At 33.1% G+C, this 16,905-nt stretch overlaps 2 protein-coding genes across 3 annotated transcripts; both read left to right on the plus strand.

The window, feature by feature from the left end:
- The first annotated feature begins 641 nt into the window (after window positions 1-641).
- On the plus strand, window positions 642-3,051 carry LOC124830225 (sulfiredoxin, chloroplastic/mitochondrial). 2 transcript variants are annotated; one of them, XM_047303882.2, is made up of 6 exons: window positions 642-1,000; window positions 1,089-1,258; window positions 1,967-2,063; window positions 2,356-2,397; window positions 2,584-2,677; window positions 2,762-3,051. In XM_047303882.2, exons 1-6 carry the CDS (start codon window positions 928-930, stop codon window positions 2,775-2,777), a joined length of 492 nt encoding a protein of 163 aa, XP_047159838.1. In that variant the 5' UTR covers window positions 642-927; the 3' UTR covers window positions 2,778-3,051. The 2 variants fall into 2 exon arrangements, with proteins under 2 accessions (XP_047159838.1, XP_047159839.1); XM_047303883.2 differs by lacking the exon at window positions 1,967-2,063 and having other exon boundaries at window positions 665-1,000; window positions 2,364-2,397; window positions 2,762-2,924.
- A 4,227-nt stretch (window positions 3,052-7,278) lies between these two features.
- Window positions 7,279-10,246, plus strand: LOC148194931 (DNA-directed RNA polymerases II, IV and V subunit 3-like). Its single transcript, XM_088095566.1, has 3 exons — window positions 7,279-7,823; window positions 8,132-8,369; window positions 9,814-10,246. The coding sequence occupies exons 1-3, from the start codon at window positions 7,378-7,380 to the stop codon at window positions 10,084-10,086; spliced, it is 957 nt and encodes a 318-aa protein (XP_087951692.1). The 5' UTR covers window positions 7,279-7,377; the 3' UTR covers window positions 10,087-10,246.
- Window positions 10,247-16,905: the final 6,659 nt, after the last annotated feature.

The following is a 16,905-nucleotide window of genomic DNA, read 5'->3' on the forward strand; positions in this document are numbered from 1 at the left end:
TTGACCTATTTATAAATAAATAATAAAATATCTACCATCCTTAACTCATAAATAATAAATATATGTAGATATTAACTATTTTATCTACCAATATCTATCATCCCTAATACCACTTGTATCAAATACACGCTCACAACACCAGTAAAAACAATATTAGTTACTATAAATTTCATATTTATAAGAATTACTCCTACATATCAATTGATAAAAATATTAAACATAAAAATCTACTTGGAAGTTTTAAATACTTAATAATTTTTTTTATAAAATCTAAACTATAAAGTAAATCAATTCTGTAGAAAAATCATATGAGCCTTTTAAATAAGGGTTAGATATGCTTTTAGTCTGTTTTTGGTTTTCGTCCCTCTTTCAAAATAAGGTACAATTTGATTTTCATTGTTTTCGAAATTTTAGTTTTAATCTTCGAAACTTTGGTTTTAGTCTTCGAAAACTACCACATTTTTAACGGTGTTAGTTTTCGGAAACTAAAACCAAAATTTTGAAAAAAATAGGATCAAATTGTACCTTAATTTAAAACAGAGACGAAAATCAAAAACTACAATAATTTAAATACTAAAAACATATTTAACCTTTTAAATATTGAGGAAAGGTTAATGTCAATCCATAGCTGCCAGTGTTCTACAAGTTCATGAGAAAGAACGATCGCTGCCATGGTTCCCGGCGAAGTTGAAAATTATTTGGAATCAAATTTTAAGGGAAAACCTCTCACCAATTTGTGGAGCGAATTCCGTGTTGAAGGGTCTATTATATAGCTTCAAAAGAACAATCTTGGTCGTTGAATTTAAGTGGGCCATGCTTGAGTGGTGATAGCAATCATCAGGTTCTCCGTTCACACCATTTTGACTATATATTTAGAACCGTGAGAGAAAAAAATGAAATACCTTGGTAAGAAGAAGAAGAAGAAAAATGGCAAATTTTGTTCTGCGAGTTCCAAATACCGTAAGGAGTTTCGCCATGTTTGCTTCGTCCAACCCCAACGGTGCAATACTCTCTATTTCTTTCTGTCAATTGAAATTGCGTTTTTATTCTCTTTGTTTCATTTTCATATGGTTTATTTAATTGTTTAGGTGCTCCACCTGGTGGCTCTGGAAGCAGTAGTGGTGGGGGTGGAGGTCCTGTGATATTGGAAATTCCTATAGATAAGATTAGAAGGCCTTTGATGAGGACCAGAGCAAATGATCCAAACAAAGTAAAGGAATTAATGGATAGTATCAAGGAAATTGGTCTCCAAGTACCTGTAACCACTTGCTCCTTTATGCTGATTCATGTTTAAAATATTTTCCATTACTTTTGGAGTTTATGTACTGTTTCTGCTATATTGGTATGTCTCAGTTGGGTTTATGGGAAAGTGAAGTTACGGGTGTTGGCTTTTCTGTGTTTTCAGGATCTATTGGATGTAGTTTGAATTGGATTTATGTGCTTAAATTGCTTCTTTCTTTGGTCTTCAAGCTTTGGCTATTCAGATCTGCGAGTACAGAAAAAAAAATGTGAAAGCAACCAACTTAAAACGATTTTTATTGATTTGTTGGAACAATTTTTCACTGGAATTTGGAATAGCAGTATCTGCGTTCCCACTCCAAACTGTTAATGAGCTATTATCTTTGCATAGAAAGATTTTTCCCTTTTTCCTTATTGTTACTTTCATTTAAGAGGTAAGAGTTTCATGTTTCGCTGAAGGAGATTTTGAGATGTCTTTCTTTGTAGTATCTCCACCATTAACAGGGCGACCCTTATGTTTGTTAGCCATAGATAGAGCCTTTAGTAGTTATCAAGGTCCCCTCTCTTTCAGAGTCAGATTTTTTTTAGGAGTTTACCGATGGATGCAAAGATTCATTGTTACAGCCATTTTCTTTTATATTGTGTACTTGTGTACTTGTGACTGAGGCTTAGTTGAGACAACAATCCTAAAACATTTATTCTCCAATTCTTGTATTTTTTTTTTCAGATGGCCCTTTATGATGATTACTCACTTTGTTTAAGAGAACTTTCACCAGATCATGACTTCTACAAGAAAATAAAAATATCATTTCGACAACGATTTGGTATTAATCTCTTTTGGCTTCGGACAACATTATTAAGCTTAGTTTCAACTTATAGAGGACAATAAGACAGAATGCATCCCCTATCATTTATTTTGAGTGGAATTGTGAATAGTTGTTATCAAAGCTTGGTTGAATTTTAGTACAATTATTCGGAAGAAAGTGGGGAAAGTAACCAAAATTTAACACCAGTTACAGATGGCAGTCCTGCTCTAACTACAATACCATTGTTATTAAATAAATGTCTGGTTCTAGAAAATATATTGCTGAACTGTTGATTCAAGTTTCTTTTAAGTGATGCAGATTGATGTCCTGGAGGTTGATGGAGTCTATTACGGTATGTTCTTTTCTGGATTGTTTGTGGAATCTTATAATTTTATTACATTGTTACCTGGTCATGCTGCTCATAGTTAAAATTATAAGATTCCACCAACAACAAAATCAATATGCTTTGAAGATCCATCCATGCCTTCTCACAGTGAAAACATAATATGACAATGTCTCCATTGTCTTTGGTTTGTAGGTTTCTCTGGTTGTCATCGCTATGAGGCTCACCAACGCCTTGGACTCCCCACCATCCGTTGCAAAATACGCCGTGGTACAAAAGAGACTCTAAGGTAGGTTTGGTAAACTCTTTTGTAAAGTTTATGTGACTCAGATTCGTCATCTCAGTCGATTGGTTTTCGTTTTGCATTGTGCAGGCACCATCTGCGCTAAGCTGTGATCATCTTATTGTTCAAAGTTGGTATATGACGATTAGCAATGACAGGACACAACACAGAAGTGTTATTTTTCTCATAGCATTGTGATTCCTGCGGACATTGCAAATGATATATGTGATTTCTCTTACTGTGTTATGCTGCATCTGTTATTGCTTCCTCAAGTTCTTTGTAGAAAGCACTATTCTTCTGGTCACATTTTGGTTTCGTCCATCCAGAAAAGGATAACAAAGTTAGGAACAATAAACAACATCAAGCGTTATTATCTGTTACCCTTCTCTTGCATCAAAAAACAACACCAAGATCTGTTGCCTTACTTAAAACACTGAAGCAAACAACTTTGTCAACATATTTAGCCAAACATGTTTCCATAATGTAAATCTCTCGAGGTCTGTACTCTTATTCTTATTATAATTATTAAGAAAAAAAAATCAAGGATGGGAAACAAATAAAGAGAAGAACAATACTTAAAATTTTTAAGAATGAGAAACCCTCTCTAATGAAGTTAAAGTCAAGGAACTCGCATGTCTGTTAAATTTTAGTTTATGAAGAAATCAATCTAAATATTTTTTTCATTTTTTTTTTCATTTTCTTCTCTGGAAGTGTTTGTGAAAAAAGTTAATCCAAAAAAACTCAATTACTACCACCACTAACATTGGTAATACTAGGGTCGCTGCTTCACCAGAAATACTAGTATTACTAATAGTATTGTTATACTCAACATTATTAATTATAATAGTATTATTATCAACATTGCAAATAATGTCATTCTCAACAATGTTATTATTTTCATAAGTAATACTAGGATACCAGTCCTTCTATTATTATTGTTGTTGGAAGTCTCACATCGACTAGAGATAAGGCTAAATTATAATATATAAGTGAGGTGCAAACCTCACCTTACAAGCCGTATTGTGGAGTTGAGTTAGGCTTAAAACTCACTTTCTAATATGGTATCAGAGTCATGGTTAAAGTCTATCCTAGCGATATTTCTTGTTTCTTGCGCATTTTTATTCCACCCGTTGTCGGACCGCTATTAGACCTTACAAACCTCACCTTACAAGATTGGACACAATTCTACACATAAATGTTTGTTTAAAATATCACTCCAGACTTTGATGATGTCGAAAAAAAAATCTTTAAATAACTACACCAAAGACTAACGACCATCCAAAGATGCAAAGCCCTCTAAAGCTTATGTCTTTAGACTCATGGGAGCATACGTCATGATATTCAAAGTAGATTCTAGCATACACAGCTTACCTATAAGCGTTGTACGTATTTCAGTGCAATAAGTACAATAAAAAGATAGTTGTCCAGACAAAACATGTTCTTTCCCTCAACAAAGGAATATAATAGTGAAGGAGTATTAAAAGTCACACATATCTCATAAAGCATTGACACAAAGTAAAAGCTTTTGACATAACAAATATTTTTTTATGCCTATAAATAAAATTCGTGTCATACAAATAAAGCTTGCTGTCAATTTAGCTAAACATACATATGCATACACAAGCCTTCATTAGCTTCTAAAGCGGTCATTTGTAACTTGTCTTCTTGGTGGCATAGAGAGAAATTTCATTTGGTAAACCTTTTAAACCAACAACTTATTTTTGTATAGCTTAAAGATATTTTGTATATTTATCTTTAACACAAATTGCATATTGGTGCTTAAGCCCGAGGTGAGTTTAGCGGATAGCTCAAGAGGCTTTTGTATACTTGTTATAAGGCATAGACAGCACAAAGAATAATTTTAATCATTGTTTGATTAATGGAACCCTTTGTTTTTCATAGAAAAGTAGATTAACCCAAGTTAATTTTCTCATGTCGTATAAAGTCTAAATTGTTCAATTTTGAGTCTTTTGTGTGTCTAAGTTGTTCAGATGTGGTCGAATAGATGCTGGGTCACCTTCTAGTCCAATTGGATGGTACCTGGAAAATGTATTATGATGCTAAAGTCAATAGATGACCAATTGGTTAACAATTAATGTCGTAATGCATGTTATGTGCATGTATATCTGAAAGTCATACCTTAGACCTTATTTATAGTACTTGTTATGGGGCTTTACCTTTTTGTCGGTCTAATCACAACACAATCATACCTTAATCAACAATTAATAGGTTGATTTGTGATCACCATTCTTGTTAATGACTTTTTGTAATTGATCAACAAGGTTATTCGGTCAAAGTGGTCGGTCAAGGGTGACCATGGGTGATATTCCCAAGAGTTCATCGAAAAGATGGATGACCAAAGGTGGTCGGCCGAGGGAGATCGACCTAGAGTGGTTGACCAAAGGATCTTGGTCTAGAGATTTCGACAAATGTCATCAGTCTTGGAGTTAGACCATTTGGTTAATGTTTGATTTTTTGGGTTTGACCGGACAAACATACGGTACACAGGGTCCCAAAGCCCGAGCATTAAACAATTTATGAAGGAGTTTGGATTTGACCTTTTCAGTACTTGGTGCTTACGTATGTCGAAAGTTGTAACCGATAGGAAGGGGTTCCTTAGTTGGAAATCGTCCTTAATCATTAGTCACGCACTTTGTTGTATATTGATTTTTGTTACATACTTTCAACCATTTTTAAAGTGATCAAATGTTTTTATTAGTATTATGATTTAATTTGTTTTAACCTTATAACTCTTAAATATCTCAGGTGTTAGAATAAGAGAAAAGATTGAATAAAACCTAGAAAAGAAAGGGTGATATGGTTTGAAGTTAAATTTTTAATTTTAAAAATTAAGCTATTCAAAACTTATTTTTATTAAATCCTTAAGTTTGCATTAAATTGTAATAACAAATATCAAAGTATTTTAGCAAAGTAAATAAAAATTAAATATTTTTCAATAACAGTGAAATTCAATGAATAAGAAATAGAAAAAGTTACATATAAACAATTTATACTAATTTATATCAAAACAGATCATAAATCCACTTGGAATCACCTGAAACAAAGTGATTATGAAATTATCTTGAATAAGATATTACAACTACTGATCAAAGTAAAACATGCAAAATCACAATCAAGAAAAAAACACACATTTTCTAAAAAAAAAATCAAAAGATAATGATAAATCAATTTCTTTGAAATACCAGAATAGATGATTAATACTTCACTTGAACACCACAAAAGATGAAACATACTTTCTTAAATCATTAAGTGAGGGACTTTAACTTAGGACCTCTTCAACCTTCCCTTCCAATTTTACCACCAAATTAATCTTATAACTCTAACCTTACCTTAAATGAAATGCAAAGAAATGAAACTTCCTTTCCAAACTTTATAAACCTTTTAAAAATAAACTCTAATGAAAAATGAAATAAGAAAATGAAATCTTCTTTCTAAAATTATGTCAAATTATAAAATATGAATATATGATTAAGTCTTAAGATGAAAGAGAAAAATTCAAACATATTAAGTGATTCTCATCTTTAATACATCATACGCATTTAGAATGTCCAAGATCAGCCAAACTTGTTTATTTTTATTTATTCTAAAATGTCATGTTGGAATAAAATTTGTAAAGTGAAATAAAATTAAATTTTAAACATGTTTTTAATTTTTAAACTTCAACACAAAATTAAAATTTGTCTTGGTCTAAAACTTATATTTTGATCTCAATCTTTAAAATTTAGTGGTTATACTATTTTTAATTCAACGATATTAATGTTTTTTTTTACATATTAAATAGTCTTTCATGCTAATATTTAAGTTAACGTATATTAAAATTAAATTATATAAATATCTCAATATTATTATAAAATAATATTTGACATGTCAAAAGAATTGAATACAATTAGGTATTTTTAAAGTTTGAAGATTAAATTGTATGTAACATTTTTAAATTAAAAATATATTTAATCTTAAAATTAAAATCGAGAGACATGAGTACAAGATTTAAAAAAAATATTTCCCTGTATGAATATAAAATTCGGTTTTCTACGAATAATCCTAGCTCAATTTCTGATTACTTTATACTAAAGAGTATATTAATAATATTTCAAAGTTAAAGTCTTGTTTTGAATCCAGTTATTCTCATTTTCTCCTAATTTTCATATTTTCCTTGCTTCTTTTATCTCATGAAGATGCTAAATGAATTATTTTAAATTTTTTGAAATATATATTTTCTTAAATTTCGACTATTTATTTATTAATTTATTATCGTAGTATTAATATGAAATTTTGTTATAAAAGACAATGACAAACATAGAACACTCTGAACATACATATAATTCACTAAAGCTCACCAACTGGGTTAGTTATTATTTTAACTAATGTTATAATTAAAAGTAATAATATAAAATTAGGACAAAAAATATTTCAAAGAAATGAAAATAAATGGACACTTTTATTTATATTTAAAATAAATTATTCCCAAAGCTAAATTATGCAGATATTTTTTATTTAATTCAAACTATTAAGTAAATAAAAGTGATTCCACATCTTTTTCATCTTAATTTTTAAAATATCCATTGCTTATGAGGATGATATCCCTGCAGTAAGAGAACACAAACTAAAAGTTTGGGTTTTGAAAAGGGTTTTTACATTTTTCAGTGTTGTCTGAAAGAGGAAGAGAGGAGAGAGAGAGGGAGGCGATGGAGGGTGCATCGTATGCGCGCATGCCGAGGGTGAAAATCCGCGAGCTGAAGGATGATTATGCCAAGTTCGAGCTCCGGGATACGGATGCGAGTATCGCGAACGCGCTGCGGCGCGTAATGATCGCGGAGGTGCCGACGATCGCGATTGATCTGGTGGAGATAGAAGTGAATTCGTCAGTGCTGAACGACGAGTTCATTGCGCACAGACTTGGACTCATTCCGCTCACAAGTGAGCGAGCCATGTCCATGCGCTTTTCACGTGACTGCGACGCGTGTGACGGCGACGGCCAGTGTGAATTCTGCTCCGTGGAGTTTCACCTTAGGGTTAAGTGTATGACTGATCAAACCCTCGACGTCTCCAGCAAAGACCTTTACAGTTCCGACCCCTCCGTCGTTCCCGTCGATTTCTCTGACCCTGCTTCCTCTGATTCTTCCGAGAACAGGTGCGTGCTTTTCTTCATTTTATTTTTGGTTTTAAACCCTTGGTTTTTAAATGGGTCTTTGTTGATTTCAACTGGGTATTTTGTTTTTCTCAAATTGCTGTTCTTCGTTTTCAACTGGGTATTTAGATTTTTGAAATGGTCTTAATTGATTTCAAATGGGTGTTCTACCTTTTCAACTGGGTATTTCGTTTTGCCGTATGTGTTTTCTTTTTCTCATGTGTTTATTTTTAAATTGGCATTCTTCGTTTTCAACTGGGTATTTAGTTTTTTCATATGGATATTCTTCGTTTTGAATTGCGTGTATTCAGGGGGGTTATCATTGTGAAGCTGAGGCGAGGACAAGAGCTGAGGCTGAGAGCGATAGCTAGGAAGGGGATTGGCAAAGATCATGCCAAGTGGTCACCTGCTGCAACTGTCACTTTCATGTATGAACCAGAGATTCATATAAATGAGGACTTGATGGAGACACTGACTCTTGAGGAGAAAAGAGAATGGGTTGATAGCAGCCCTACACGTGTGTTTGAAATTGATCCAGTAACACAACAGGTTTGGGTTCTTCTCATTTGTTTTCTTATGAATTTGGTTATGCACTTTCTACCATTGTTGTTATCTTATCCATATTCTGTGCAGAACTACAAAATTACCTCGCATGCCTTATGTGTTTGGTGATTAAATGCTAGTTTGTTTGATCACTTTAGTGTATTGTTTTTTTGAATTTATCATAACATATGCATGCCGATTATTTCTGATCAAATTCGCAAGTTTATGCAAATCCTTTAACCTGAACATTGTGTGCTTTCACTTCAACCATTTGGATTAAAGTTGAGAATAAAGTGCAATTAGAGGTACTTCGTTTGTTTTCTTTGTGTGTTCAACGATAGACACTAGTAATTTGATGCTTTTGAAAGCATGATGCTGCTTGTGTATAAAATAAATAATTTGCAAGTTTGTTTTTCAGCTAATTTGGATAGGCTTATAGAATGGCATGCAGAAGGCACGTTCAGTATTTAAGACGTAATATGTTTTCCAGAGCATAAGCACTAGAGAACTAATGTTTTGTGAACTTCCTGTTCATCCAAATATACATTAACTTACAACTCTTATACAGAACTAATGTTTTGTGAACTTTCTGTTTTGTGAACATTTTTACCCTTAAACACTTTGTTTTATTAGGCTGGGGGTAGGGTAAGGACCAACACAAATGAGTGGTGCGTCCTTGATTTTTGTTATTATTTACTGTTATGTGTTTGTTTACCTCCTGGACTTTTTATTGTTAATTATGGATATATATTGAATTTGCACCCTTCCCACTACTTGATCAGAATGTTTAATAAACTAACTCTTGCGTTCCCATGCTTATCATCTCTTGCATTACAAGTGTGACTTTTTATTGCTAATCATGTATATATAATGAATATTGACTAAGTGATTGACTTTTCAATTTTCCTCATTATCCTGCTTTCTGCTATTGCTACATGCTTGTGTTTTATGGTTTGGTCATTATCTGAGATTGATAACTATAATCTCAAGTGCCAAGAAAAAGAAAAACAAAACATTGCTAGAATGAATGTGAAGGACTTGCACTGATTCAGTTTTTTAAGTTATCAATTTCATAGAGAATCTTGAGCCGCAAAGAAATTTACTGTAAACGAGAATTTAGTATCAAGATTTGCTATCCAGCTCATGAGGTGTGGGTGTATGGTATTCTGGAGCATTATCTACTGAAGATATTGTTGTCAAAGGAAGGCACATTAAGAGTTCTTAAGTGTATGATCTATCTGGCTAATTCTGTCAGCGACAATGTCATACATATTTTTGTCTACTTTGAAATGTTTATATGCGGTGCTTAAACTTAACAGTTAACATCCCTTTTTGGGTTCAATTTATTTTGTTGTAATGAATCCTTCTTTGATATAATTTGCATTATCGAATTAGAAGATTGATTTTTCCATCTATGAAAATCAAATGTGATGTTTTTGGCATTTATTAGGTAATGGTGGTTGACGCTGAGGCATACTCATATGATGATGAGGTGATCAAGAAAGCAGAAGCCATGGGGAAGCCTGGGCTTGTGGAAATCATTGCAAGACAAGATAGCTTCATATTCACAGTTGAATCTACTGGAGCAATTAAAACTTCTCAATTAGTACTAAATGCCATAGAAATTCTCAAGCAGAAGCTGGATGCTGTGCGGCTATCTGAAGATACAGTGGAGGCTGATGATCAGTTTGGTGAGCTAGGTGCACATATGCGAGGAGGATAACTGAGTTGATTGTATTAGAAGGATATCAAATTTGTTTCCCTGAACTTGTTTCTTTCTTCTTCTACTTAACTGAAGCTGCAGCATGTTTTAACTTGTTGGGTCGAAGATGCTAATTACTATTTTCCCCCTTGAAAAACAACATAGATAGTTTTTATCTTTCTATCCTCTTCTCATGCTTGCTTCCTTTATTTCGTTTATAATGGTGGAAAGCAAAAACTCAAGTCTGCATGTCTTAAGAAGCTCCAAGTCCTTTAAAAGCTTTTGCTTTTGTGTTGTTTGGATCCTGTAAGCTTACCATATACTAGATATTATGCAATTCCTCTTCAATTGAATGTCACTTCTCCCTTCAGTCCTTTTATGCTCGGTGCTTTGGAAATCGGAGAAGCTTCATTTACATGCTTGGAACCGGTTTCTGAACTCACCCTTTGTTGATTTTTATACTTTTTAAATATATTAAAAGTACTTTTAATACATTAAATTAATGTAATCTGGAGACACAATAAAAAGATACTAAAATGGCAAATATCACTTGGTGGAGACAAGGTTCCTGCGAGAAGGGTTGGAACGGTAGATGTGAAGCAATGAGTTGTGCAGTTGTGAATTCAATTTTCATGGAAAGAAGGAAGACACAAACAAGAGTGCAAGTGAAACAAGAAAGAAATCCGTTATCAATTGTTTTCAAAAGATTAAAAAAAATGACTTGAAAGTTTAAATTTTAAACAATTTAAAACATATCTATTGATATAACATTCAAAAGAATTTTCAAGAATTTAAGGAATTTCATGCTTTTAGAAGAATAAATCTTGAGTATCATTAATCTTTTCGGGGTTTTTTTTTAATGTTAAATGCATATTTTAATTGTTATTCTAATTGTAAATTTACGTGAACAAAGTGCATTTTTGTCGGAGCTAGTACTGATATGAGGCTGATATTAGGTTGTTTCTTCCTGCCCCTCCGTAATTTCATCTACACTGCCATTAACTCAAATTCTAATTTAAGCCTCTCGTTTAGGGATTTCATTTTGAGTTCTGAAATGTCGATCGAGATATGTTCCAGAATACACAGTACGGATATGTTTAGAAATGTATAATCTGAAAGGTAAAATTTGTATTTTAGATCGTACATTCTAAAATACGATCTTTGTATTCCGAAATATATAGGGTGGAATACAAATTTTATATTTTGAATTGTGCAGGAGAATGTGGATGTGGAGGTAGAGGTGAAGGAAGAAGTGGGAGATGGGTGCAATGATAGAGAAGGAAGAATATGGAAGATAAAAATAAATGGATCATTTCACAGTTCTATGAGATGCAGGTTAAAATGTACGAAGGCCTGGTCTTTTAAAGAAAAAAAGTACAAATATAACATTTGTTACAAGTACTATTTTAAGTATAACCTTTAAAAATACACATATATTAAAAATCACAAAAGTTGTGTAAAGTTGAATTTTACATTCATGATTATATAATTATCAGAAAAGTTAATTTATTGGAAAAGTATTAAAATGGTTTCGAGAGGTGTATTTGTTGACACTCGTCTACTAAAACGACTCTCTAATGAACTAATAAGTGGTTTTTCTTCTCGTTATGAGAATACTGTTCATCTACTTTAAAATATCAATTTATTAAAGGTTAAATATAATTTTAGTTACTAATATATAATGTGATTTTTGTTTTAGGTTTTTTAAACTTTGATCTATTTTTATCTCTTTATTTAGAAAGTTTCAGATTTAGTTCTCTAAATTTATTGTCGTTAGTTTAGTTTTTTTTCTGCTGCGGTTAATGGTGTGTCACGTTGTTAATACATGTGTACATTAAATGTTTAACATCGAAATTGAAATTAAGGTTTAATAAAAGAATGAATATGCAAGTTCAAATTTGTCTTAGAATAGAGGAAGACAAGTAATTTGTGGAGTTTGTGTTTAAGGAAATCCTGATTTAGCATTCCAAGATTTACGAAGAGGAAAAACTTTAATTTTTGGAGTTGGTCTTGGAGAAGATATGTAAGTTCATTTTTTACGTTTTTGTGAAAACAAATGGTTGGATTTAGGATATAGGGTTTTAGCATGTAGGTAATTTACTCTCGAACATTGTTGTAGTTTGATGAAATCTGATAGTAGAGAATTGGATTGTATCCGAAGGAGTATTAGTTCGAGAATGTTGCAAACACGTGGATTGTTTTCACAGTTAACATCAAAAGTTTGTAACTGTGGAAAAATATTGTTGTTGTTGAAGGCAACTACTTTGAAGAACAAAGGAATATTAGTTTTGAGATGTATAAATTGAACATTAAGTGAAAAAATGCATTACTTATAGTGATGGAGTTTTTATTGATAATTTGTAATTTTTATTGTAGGCCAAATCACATTGTAACTACTTTGAATAAATTAATGAAGGAGAATCTGAAATTCAAGCTACTTTACAAACAAAAACTAAAGAAGATGAAGTATGTTTTGAAAAGGAAAAAGGTGTACTTGAAATTATAACAACATAGAAAAGTTGGAAAAGTTATGTTACTTTTGTTTGTTCATTCATGGACATTAATAATTATGTTCTTTTGTTATGTTTTTCTTAAAGATTAATTGTAATTAGTATTGTAATAATTGTACTTTGTTGGTTAATCCTAGAATAGTAATTTTATGTTATACGAATTTAAGCATGTTGTGCTGCATTTGTGATGTTATATGAATTATGCATTTAAATTTAATTTGAGCTTGGAAAAAGGATGACTAAGAGCTCAGTCTGCCATAATGAAAGCTCAACATATGTGTTTAGAGTTCGATCTGCCATAATGAGAGCTCGATAGGGGTTTGGTGGAATTTTTCGAGCTCGGTCTGCCACAATAAGAGGTCGACAGAGGTATGGTGGACATGTTTAGAGCTCAATCAACTATACTCAGCCAGCTGTAATGAGAGCTCGATAGAGGTTGTGTTGCCATGTGTAAAGCTTAGTCTCCCATAATGCGAGCTCAACAAAGGTTTGGAACACACACACACACACACACACACACACACACACTATATATATATATATATATATATATATATATATATATATATAGGTCGGTCTGGCATAATGAGAGCTTTGCAAAGGTTGTGTTGTCATGTCTAGAGCTCGGTCTGTCATAATGAGAGTTTGATAGAGGATTGCAAGACATATGTAGAGCTTGGTAGAGATCCTTGTGTAATTTCATTATATTTTTAAGTCATACAAGTGGTTCATAACAATATTCAATTAAATACAATTTTCTTAATAAGTGGGAGGGTATCATACAACTTTAGTATTAAAAACAATAAAATAGAGTGCATCGTACAAGTGGTCCCTAATAACATTCAATTAAATATAATATTTTGAACCATACATGTGGTACTCCATGAAAAAAAAAAAGTTGTCCGTGATAATTGTACTCACTGATAATTTGTTCCATAAGTTGGTGGCAAAAGTGTTTGGAATTCTAAATGAAAGTAACTACAAAAAAACATTAACTACATCAGAAGTCATATGGCTTGTCCAGAGCTTATGTTACTACGTGCTTGAGACCCTAAAAATTGTGCAGCCATGTTTCTTGTGCATCTTGTTGTTGTTGTTTTAGTTGGTTGGTTACTGATAGCTGACGGCTTGAGCTGAATCCGGAGACGTCGTGAAATCTGGACTTGATCGAGCTGAAGAACCGGAAAACAACGGAAGAAGCAGATTTGACCGGGAATCCTCAGATTCTGCCAAGGAGAAACAGATGAGGCAGCGGAAGAACTAGGATTGGAGGTTTGTTCGGTGGAAAACCTAGGGTTTGGTGCGGAAGCGGATTTGGAACGGTGGAGAAGTGTTTTAGGCGGTGAGAAAGGATCTAATCGGTGGAGAATGGTCGTGAAGCAGAGATGAAGATGTGGTTCGGAGGGATCTATCAGACGTGAGAAGTTTGAGATTCGGAGGTGACGAATCTCATGAGGAAAAGGATTCGGAGGCTTCGCTGATGAAATCTCGTGAGGGAATAAGGCACGCGTGGCATTAGATATGAAGCAAGCCCCGAGGAAGCTTTCAATTGATGAGAGTGGCGTGAGATGGATGCTACGGAGGAGAGAGAATCTGATAATGGAAAATGAGAGAATGGATGTGTGAATGGAATGTGGCTAGAGGAGATCCTTTGGGATTCTCTAGCTTTGACTTTCAAGGTAGAATTGATCTGGAGTGTTCTCAACAGAATAACAATTCATTATGCTCAAAAGTACCTTACAAGAGGTGGTGGCATGTCTATATATATAGGACTAAAAGTCCCTCCTATCTAGCACATGCCTAACACCTTTTACACATGTTTTTAATAAAAGTAAAAGAAATACTATACTAAACTAATTGGCCTTGGGCCCCGTGTATCATCCCCTCCCCCTTGGAAAGGATTTGTCCTCAAATCTGATGGTGCTTTTGAAGACTTATTTTTGTTAGCTTCATAAGGGTTCCTCCTGGGTCAAATATCCATCTGCAATAAGCATCAAACATATCTCTAATGAGTTTTCTTTGACCCAATAAAATATATAAAATAATATGTGTAGAAGAAGGGTTCCAAATTTTGAAATTTTTAATTTTATTATAACAAAGAAACCTTTCTTCATTTGAAATTTTATTTGTATCTTGAGTTATTGGTAACCATAAAGGTAACCATAACCCATTTTTAAAGATGGAGTGGTCAATTCTTTGAAAGAAAAGTGAAATTTTGAAATTTCAAATATAAATGGAGAAAAGTGATAGGATAGAAAACCTCCCCTTAAGAGTCTAGCTTCTAGGATAGGAGGAGATGTGACCCTTAGTTGCTTTTTCTTTTCTTCCATTTCTATTCTTTCAACTTCTTCCTTTTCTCTTCTTTGTGCTTCTTTTCTCTCTTTCTCTCTTCTTTTCTCTTCTTCGCTTCTTTCTCTTCTTTCTCTTTCTTCTCTCTTCTCTCTCTTCTCTCTTTTTCTTCCTCTTCTCTTCTATTTCGTTCTGCCTCTTCTCTTCTTTCTTTTTCTCTTTTTAATCTCTCAATTCTATATTTACTTGTCTCTTCCCATAGCCTCTTAAGTTTTTCTAGAAACTCACTTTCCCTACGAGAGAACCCACTTAAATTTTGAATGAATGACTCACCTTCTCTAATAAGCTCTCTCATAAGTTCTAAGTTTCTTTCAATTTCTCGAGGCACAAACTTTCTTCTCATACAAGCTTTCAATTCATTCCAATCATAAATGGGATATTTTCTACCTATCTTAACATGATATTGCCTATCATCCCACCACTCTCTTGCATGCTTTTTAAAACTAGAAGTGTAAAGATTAAGAATATAAGATTCATCATCTTTAGAATAGAAGGATTCATATTTACTTTTTCTCACCATGAATGAATGCATGTCATTAATTTCCTTTTCCCAAGCTAGGTATGTTAATGCACCAATATCATTACCAAAGAATGGAATATTTTCACTAGCTTTTTTATACAAATCATCTTCAATCCTATCAAATTCATAAGATGAACAAGACTTCCTTCTAGCTTTATCATGTTCTCTTTTGATTCCTTTGTAACTAAGTTGCTTATCAAAATTAAAATTCCTAGAAGACTTGTATGAATAACAAAACATCTTTGTTTCTAAAAGTTTTTCTAGTGTAAAAGATATACAAGATTCACACTTAGACAAGTCCCAGGTAAGAGAGGTGAGTCATGAAGACTGCTTAAGTACCAAGTCTTGCCTTGCCAGAAATGTCTTAGGTTACTACTAGTTATCTTTTAAACAAAAATCACTTTTAAAATCAAAGAACACAACTCACAAACAATCACAACAATTAAACAGTAAAAGACGAGACTTTGCGGACTCTAATGTGACAAGGCTTAGAGTTTAATCCCTTTTAGCCTAAGTCACCCTAAACGTAAGACACTAAAAAAATTAAACACCAACAAGAAAAGTTTTGCCAAGAGTTGAAAGAGTACCAAGGACTCTTCCAAGACACTTGGACTTTGAATGGCCTTTTACAATGAATTTAAGAAAACTAACACAAAAAACCTATTACACATAGAAATGAAGAAAACAATTACAGAAGATGCAAACAGCTGTCACGGTCTGGTACTGGTTCAGCTACAGTTCACTTTTGATGTCAAGTCCTTGTGCTAAAATTCGTACATTGATGTTACTGTTTCGGCAGCTTTGACCCCCTTTTCTGGCTTCGGAATTCCACTCTATGGATCTGATTCACCAGTTCTTTTCTTGCTTCTGGACAACGTTGGAGTCTCCTAGCTCTTGGTTTCAACTCTTTCTCGGTTTGTACACTTGATGCAGAGAAAGGTTCCTACTGCCACTTCTTCATCTTGTACGAAATCTTCCAGAGGCCAAATATTCCTTTCAATTCTCGGCCTAATTCAAGAAACTATCTTGTCCACTCCTTTTCTTTTAGCTGCACAAGCTTTCCAAACTTTCCACTAAGATTATGCTGCTGTTCAATTAACCTCCTGCACAAACTGAATTCCAACCCAATCAACAATTAAACAATTTTAATCCTAACGATTGCAGGCCATACTAAACAATTTAAGCATATCAAAAACAGTTTGAGATAAAAGAAACTCCCTTTAGTTCAGATGGTTGCAACTGTCTTCATTGAAACAGCTCACAATGTACAATCTGCCACAGTACACTCAATATTGCTTTTCCCAAACTACACAGAAAATTCACACTAAATCAGCAGTTCATGCAATCCATAATGAACAATTTTAAACCAAAACAATGTAAACAATCAGAAGCAATTAAAGTAAATAACTCCCTTCAGTTCAACCCTCCCACAAGAAGGGTTTCTGCCTCTGGTTTCCTCAG

This window comes from Vigna umbellata, chromosome 7 (assembly GCF_029865625.1).
Source record: "Vigna umbellata cultivar VRB3 chromosome 7, Vumbellata_1.0, whole genome shotgun sequence".
Taxonomy (NCBI): domain Eukaryota; kingdom Viridiplantae; phylum Streptophyta; class Magnoliopsida; order Fabales; family Fabaceae; genus Vigna; species Vigna umbellata.